Source organism: Entamoeba dispar, genomic scaffold, assembly GCF_000209125.1.
Source record: "Entamoeba dispar SAW760 scf_1105229458947 genomic scaffold, whole genome shotgun sequence".
Lineage (NCBI taxonomy): Eukaryota > Evosea > Mastigamoebida > Endamoebidae > Entamoeba > Entamoeba dispar.
The window spans coordinates 1-6,239 of record NW_001853447.1 but is presented as its reverse complement, the minus strand read 5'-3'; the positions used below and the strand labels follow the sequence as shown (position 1 = coordinate 6,239).

Here is a 6,239-nt window from a genome sequence, read left to right as displayed (position 1 = left end):
AAGATAATAAGTTTAAAGTAGAAGTGAATATATATATATATATACATAGAAAAGTGGATATATATAATATAAAAAAGTGTAAGGCGACTATGGGGATCGAACCCATGACCTTCTGTTTACAAGACAGATGCTCTACCGCTAAGCTAAACCGCCATCACGAGGTATAAAAAGGGGAATAAAAAATCAAGGAAGAAATACATAAGGATAATACATAAGGATGGGCAAAAGGGATAAAGTCTAAGTCTAAGTCTATAATATAAAAAAGATAGATATAATATAAGTACATATAGTGATATAATAATATAGTCATATAGTCATATAGTCATATAATAATATAATAATATAGAGAATAGAGATAGTCAAGTCATATATAAAATATATAAAGATAACATGTAAGATAGAAGTAAAGAAATAGAAGTAATGTAGAGAAGAATAATATAAGTGAAGGAGGTATGGAGTGTATCTAGTATAGACAATAAAGACAATAAAGACAATAAAGACAATAAAGACAATAAAGACAATAAAGACAATAAAGACATAAGACATAAAGATAATAAATATAATAAAGACATATAAATAATATAAATAATATAAATAATATAGATAATATAGATATAATAAATGATAAGAATATATATATAATAATATATAAACATATATAGATAGAGAATATAAAATAAAAAAACTAAAAGAAATAGAATATAATATAATAATAAAAGAAATAGTTCCAATACTATCAATCATATCAACTTGACATCCTTTTCAACCCAGGTCTATCATTCGTAGACAGGTTTTCGTTGCTCCGTTAACCGGCCTCACGCTGTACCCTGTTCGTTACCTTCCGCACTAAATCTACCTACGTAAATTAAGTAATGAAGTACGAAGATATGGGATGGGGTAGTCTCAAATGTTCATAATTATGATAGGATCAATTCTATTTTTTTATAATGATTCCAAACAATTTGGTTACAGATGGGCGTTACTCATCCAATCACTAAGTTTTTAATAAGATTAATGATATAAAATATAAATAAGTAAGTAAAGAAAAATTATGGGAGATTATAAACAAGAAAAGATATAAATAGGTAGAGGGTAACTGGTCAAAGAAGTTAACTAAGTATCTAAGTATATATGGAATAGATAAGTTAAAAGGATAGTCACAGTATAGATAGTATAAGTAGTATAGATATTAACGAATTTAAAATATATTATCTATATTTTATTTTTTATTTTTTATTTTTTCTTATTTGTATTAATTTATTTTTTTTTTTTTCTCTATTTATCAATTACTTTTTTATATTTTTTTAATATTTTTTTTTAATTTTTTCTTTTTCCCTTTTTTCTTATTTTTTATTTATGTTTCAATATTATATTTTTAATTTTTTTTTTTGTTTTTTTTTTATTTTTTATTTTTTTTATTTCATGATTTTGTGTTTCTTTTTATTTTTATAATTTGGTATTTTTTTTTTACTTTTCTCATTTACATTATTATCATTTTTTTATTTTTTTCTTTGTTTTATTTTTTTTATAATTTTCATTGTTATTCATTATATTATTTCTTTATTGTTTTATTTATTTATTTTTCAAGATAGATTCGAAGGTAGCACGTCAAAGACACCACACAGATCCCTAAAATATTTCTATCCCTCGATTCCTCCCAGTCATGGACTGGTTATGACGTTGCGTTTGGTTAGAAAAACATCTTACCCGGTACTGCAAGAATAGCTGTGTTTATTATGTACAATGACAGAATATCATTGACAATAAACGAATGGGTATTTATAAAGATGTTATTATTACTTGTTAGAATACAAGTATATTTGATAATATAAGAAAGATTATCAAAAGAAAAGGATTTAGTTGTTGATTCTAAAAAGAATATTAGCCCATAGCAATACAATGGTAATTATATGTTCTCCTTAAAATAAGAAAATAAAGAAGAATTTTAATATTCATCAAAATCAAATAGAAATTAAATAATGAATATTTAAATAATTGATGTTTAAAATTCTATTCCATATCAAATAAATGAGAAAATAAAATTCTCACAGTTCAACAACTAAAATCAAAGAATGAACTGATAGTTGAAGGACAAATACTTTTAAAAGAAATGGATTAACTAATCTCCACTGAACAATTAACAATGTAAAATATTTCTATTAATACTTAATTATCTATTTTTTATTTATTTCTTCATTTTATTTATTCTTATTCATTATACATATTATTTTATTTATATTATTTCATATTAAATATTCATTTTAAATATAAAATAATAATAAAAATAAAGAAAGAAAAGAATAAATTAAGAATGAATAAAAATGAAAGATAATAGAATAAATGAATTCATAATTATTTATCATTAATTATATCATTCATTGTATTATCATTTATTATAAATATATTGATTATTCATTTATTATTATTATATTTATTATCTTTTATCATATTTTATTATTATATTATTAAATAAAAATAAAATATAAAATGAAATAATGAATAAAATATAAAATAAAATGAAATATTTAATAATTATGAATTTATTAAAAATAAAAATAATTATCATTTTATTTTATTTCTTATTATTTATTGTTTTTCATAACAAATATCAATTAATAAAAATAGAATGATGATAAAAGAATAAAAAAGAAGAAATTAAAATATAAAAATAAAAGAACTAATAAATTAAGAACTAATAAACAATAAATCAAGAATGAAAATAGGATATAATGAAATAATGATTGCATCAATGTATTTTGATGATATTAAAGATTTTATTAATTTAGAAATAGGAATTAAAAGATTTCAAGGAAATATGGAACGATTTCATTTTAATCCAATTCCTTTAAATAATTATTCAAGAAAATTGTTTCCTAATATTGAAACATTTCATATTTATAATGAAAATGATGAAATATTTCATGATGGAAGAATATTTAAAAAAATAATATGGTATAAAGTAAGTTATTCAAAATATTTACAAGAAAAAGAACAAGGAATATGTAAAAATATAGAATATACAAAAGAAGATAGATGGAAATATGGAAATACAATACCATCAGAAGTTAAATCACTTGGAGATGAATGTTTTTATAATGGTTATGAATTAACAACAATGAATATACCATCTTCAATTATTGAAATAGGATATGAATGTTTTTATTATTGTACATCATTAACAACAATTAATATACCATCATCAATTATTAAAATAGGAAATGAATCTTTTAAAGAGTGCAAGTCATTAACATCGATGAATATAGAAAATCTACAATTTATTAGTGAAGAAAGAATATTTATGAATGAACCAGTGTTAATTAGTTGTGAAATACCACATAATCTACAAATAATCAATGGAAAGAATATTGAAAAGAAAGATATTAATGAATTTATTATTCCATCTTCAATTACTAAATTAGGTGATCATTGTTTTTCCAGATGTTCATCATTAAAATCAATTAATATACCATCAAGTGTTAGTAAATTAAGAGATTGGTGTTTTTCTGGATGTTATTCATCAACATCTATTAATATTCCAACATCAATTAATAAAATAGAAGGTTATTGTTTTACTGTATGTACATCATTAAAATCAATTAATATACCTTCATCAATTACTTCATTTGGAAAATCTTGTTTTTATAAATGTGGATGTGAAGATGAATTAAAGAAAAATAAAAGAATACCAAAATATTGTTTTGAATAGTGATAAATGAATAAAAATATAATAAATGAAATACAATATAATTTGAAGTAGAAATAAATTATAATTGATTATCATTTATATTATTATTATTCTTTTATTATTTATTCTTTTTGATATTATTCTTTTTTATTGTGTTAAAATATTTATTATTATTTATTGTATATGTTTATTATTTCTTATATCTTCTATTTTATCATATTTATTTATTATCTTTTATATCTTTATTATTATTTTATTATTGTTTATTATTCTTATATTCTATATTTTAACTTATGATTTTGTATTATTAAATATAAATTAAATGAATTTGATATTATAGATAAATAAATATCAATTTTATTAATCTATTTGTATTTATATAATATAAATATCAATAAAAATAAATTATAAGTTAAATTAAATGAAATATGAATATGAATAATATTAATATGAAATGAAATAATTAAACAATAAGAATATATTTAAAATATAAATATCAAATACATGAATAAAATAAATAATATAAATAATAAAATATAAATCAAAATAAATAAATAAAATAATGAATAATAATCAAATATTAAAACATGAATATGTATGTAAACAAATATATAAACATATATTATTTACATATTTTATTAAAATTGATGAAATTTGATTTTAATATATATCATAAATGTATATTAATATTAATATATTCTTATATTAAATTATTGATTTATTTATTAATATTTAAATAAATGAATAGAATTACTATTTATATTATATTTTATATCATAATGTGTTGATTAAAAAATAAATAAGTATTTTATAAATGAATATATTTCATTTAATTATTTTATTATTATTTCTTATTATCGAATTTTATAATTTCTTATTATTTCTTTCTTATTATTATTATTATTCTCATTTGAAGTAATATTATTGAAATAAATCAATAGAATAAAATGATAATGATGAATAATGATAATAAATAGTAATAAATAGTAATAATAGATAATGAAAAACATAAGAATATAAAAGAAAATATATTTAATGATAAATAAGAAGAATGAAAATAATATAGAAAAGAAATAATAAATTATAAAATGATTTTGTAATTAATTTTAAATTAATATTCAATAAAAATGAATAAGAAGAGAGAATAAATAAAGAAATGATAATAAAGAAATATAAATGATTATAAAAAGAAATTAAATATATGAAGAAAGAAAATAAGAAATAATAACAATGAATTGTTAAATAATATAATAGTTAACAATATGTAATTATTAATTGTTGATTTCTTATTTCTATTATTATAATCAAAATTAAATAATATAGAATGTAAATAAATGATAAATGATATTAATATGAACATAAATAATAAAATAAAAAGAGAAATAAATAATATAAAAGAATATAAATAAGTTTAAAAAAGAGATAATAGAATTAAATAATAAAATAAATGATAAATGAAGAATTTAACTAATTTATTATTCATATTTCATTATAAAATAAATATAATAATAAAAACAAATGATTTTATTTATTATAATAAAATGAAGTTGATATTAAATTAAATTTTAGTTGAATATTTTTATTTTTTTGAAAATAAACAAAAAAGAATAATAGATAATAAAAATAAATAAGAAAAAGAAGAAATATAATAGAATTTAATTCAATAAAAATAAATCATGAAATGAAATTATATAAATAAAATAAAATAATAAATAATATTGATAATAAGAAAAACATAATGAATAAATAAAAATAAACATAAATAACATTATATTATCATTATTATCATTTTATATAATGATTAAAATGATAAATTAAAATAAATTAAAGAAAATAAGAATAAAATAAGAAAAATGAAAATATATAAAAATGAATACAAAGAATAGATGAATAGAAAATAACAGAATGAAATGATTGAATTAATGAATATTGTTTTAAAGATATTCATCATTATAAATAAATTATTAAATAATGAAATATGAGAAGAATGAAATAATGAATATTCAATATTGAAATCAAACAATATATCATATCAATCAAATGAATAGAAAATAAATAATTTAATTGATATTTCATTAACATTTATGAATATCAAATATATCAAAATTGATAATAAAAATAAAATAAATATGAATAAACAAATAATATCAATGTTAAAATATCAGAAAATAACAATGTAAATAATAGAAAGAAGAAAAAGAGATAATAATGATAATATTGAATCATCAATTACAATAAATTGAATATGATAATTTAATAGATGTTGTTTAATATAATCAATTAATATACCATTATCAATTAATAAAATAAGAGATATTTCATTGAATGTACAATATCAACAAATATTAATATCATAATAACAAATAGTAAAATACTAATAATAATAATTAAAATATAAATGAGATGATTTAATTGATGTATATCATTAATATCAAATGATATATAAACAATAATAAGAAATATTTGAAATATTTTAATCAATATTCAAAAGAAAGAAAAAAAGAATAAAATAATAAGAAAAAGAATAAAAAATCATTAATTTAACATTAATAAA

The 6,239-nt window shown here is 16.8% G+C and overlaps 2 protein-coding genes across 2 annotated transcripts, besides 34 other annotated features; one reads left to right on the top strand and one right to left on the bottom strand.

The window, feature by feature from the left end:
* Nucleotides 1–9: part of a microsatellite that runs on past the window's edge.
* Nucleotides 1–71: part of a microsatellite that runs on past the window's edge.
* A 179-nt stretch (nt 72–250) lies between these two features.
* Nucleotides 251–340: a microsatellite.
* Nucleotides 307–744, bottom strand: EDI_144240 (uncharacterized protein; the record flags this gene model as incomplete). Its single annotated transcript, XM_001735156.1, has 1 exon — nt 307–744. One exon carries the CDS (start codon nt 742–744, stop codon nt 307–309), a length of 438 nt encoding a protein of 145 aa, XP_001735208.1.
* Nucleotides 551–620: a microsatellite.
* Nucleotides 637–722: a microsatellite.
* Nucleotides 745–999: 255 nt separating the features above from the next.
* Nucleotides 1,000–1,034: a sequence feature (AT_rich).
* Nucleotides 1,035–1,208: 174 nt separating this feature from the next.
* Nucleotides 1,209–1,351: a microsatellite.
* Nucleotides 1,352–1,370: 19 nt separating this feature from the next.
* Nucleotides 1,371–1,545: a microsatellite.
* A 1-nt stretch (nt 1,546) lies between these two features.
* Nucleotides 1,547–1,584: a sequence feature (AT_rich).
* A 6-nt stretch (nt 1,585–1,590) lies between these two features.
* Nucleotides 1,591–2,185: a repeat region.
* A 10-nt stretch (nt 2,186–2,195) lies between these two features.
* Nucleotides 2,196–2,257: a sequence feature (AT_rich).
* A 6-nt stretch (nt 2,258–2,263) lies between these two features.
* Nucleotides 2,264–2,345: a microsatellite.
* A 20-nt stretch (nt 2,346–2,365) lies between these two features.
* Nucleotides 2,366–2,466: a microsatellite.
* Nucleotides 2,467–2,472: 6 nt separating this feature from the next.
* Nucleotides 2,473–2,524: a microsatellite.
* Nucleotides 2,525–2,591: a sequence feature (AT_rich).
* A 27-nt stretch (nt 2,592–2,618) lies between these two features.
* Nucleotides 2,619–2,738: a microsatellite.
* On the top strand, nt 2,714–3,706 carry EDI_144230 (uncharacterized protein; the record flags this gene model as incomplete). Its single annotated transcript, XM_001735155.1, has 1 exon — nt 2,714–3,706. One exon carries the CDS (start codon nt 2,714–2,716, stop codon nt 3,704–3,706), a length of 993 nt encoding a protein of 330 aa, XP_001735207.1.
* A 9-nt stretch (nt 3,707–3,715) lies between these two features.
* Nucleotides 3,716–3,750: a sequence feature (AT_rich).
* A 13-nt stretch (nt 3,751–3,763) lies between these two features.
* Nucleotides 3,764–3,833: a microsatellite.
* An 8-nt stretch (nt 3,834–3,841) lies between these two features.
* Nucleotides 3,842–4,252: a repeat region.
* Nucleotides 4,246–4,415: a repeat region.
* Nucleotides 4,416–4,511: a sequence feature (AT_rich).
* A 6-nt stretch (nt 4,512–4,517) lies between these two features.
* Nucleotides 4,518–4,611: a microsatellite.
* Nucleotides 4,612–4,626: 15 nt separating this feature from the next.
* Nucleotides 4,627–4,686: a microsatellite.
* A 3-nt stretch (nt 4,687–4,689) lies between these two features.
* Nucleotides 4,690–4,874: a microsatellite.
* Nucleotides 4,753–4,936: a microsatellite.
* A 57-nt stretch (nt 4,937–4,993) lies between these two features.
* Nucleotides 4,994–5,147: a microsatellite.
* Nucleotides 5,023–5,193: a microsatellite.
* Nucleotides 5,194–5,206: 13 nt separating this feature from the next.
* Nucleotides 5,207–5,274: a sequence feature (AT_rich).
* A 1-nt stretch (nt 5,275) lies between these two features.
* Nucleotides 5,276–5,448: a microsatellite.
* A 46-nt stretch (nt 5,449–5,494) lies between these two features.
* Nucleotides 5,495–5,544: a microsatellite.
* Nucleotides 5,545–5,638: 94 nt separating this feature from the next.
* Nucleotides 5,639–5,830: a microsatellite.
* Nucleotides 5,788–5,902: a microsatellite.
* Nucleotides 5,903–6,026: 124 nt separating this feature from the next.
* Nucleotides 6,027–6,080: a microsatellite.
* A 91-nt stretch (nt 6,081–6,171) lies between these two features.
* Nucleotides 6,172–6,217: a microsatellite.
* The last annotated feature ends 22 nt before the right edge of the window (nt 6,218–6,239 follow it).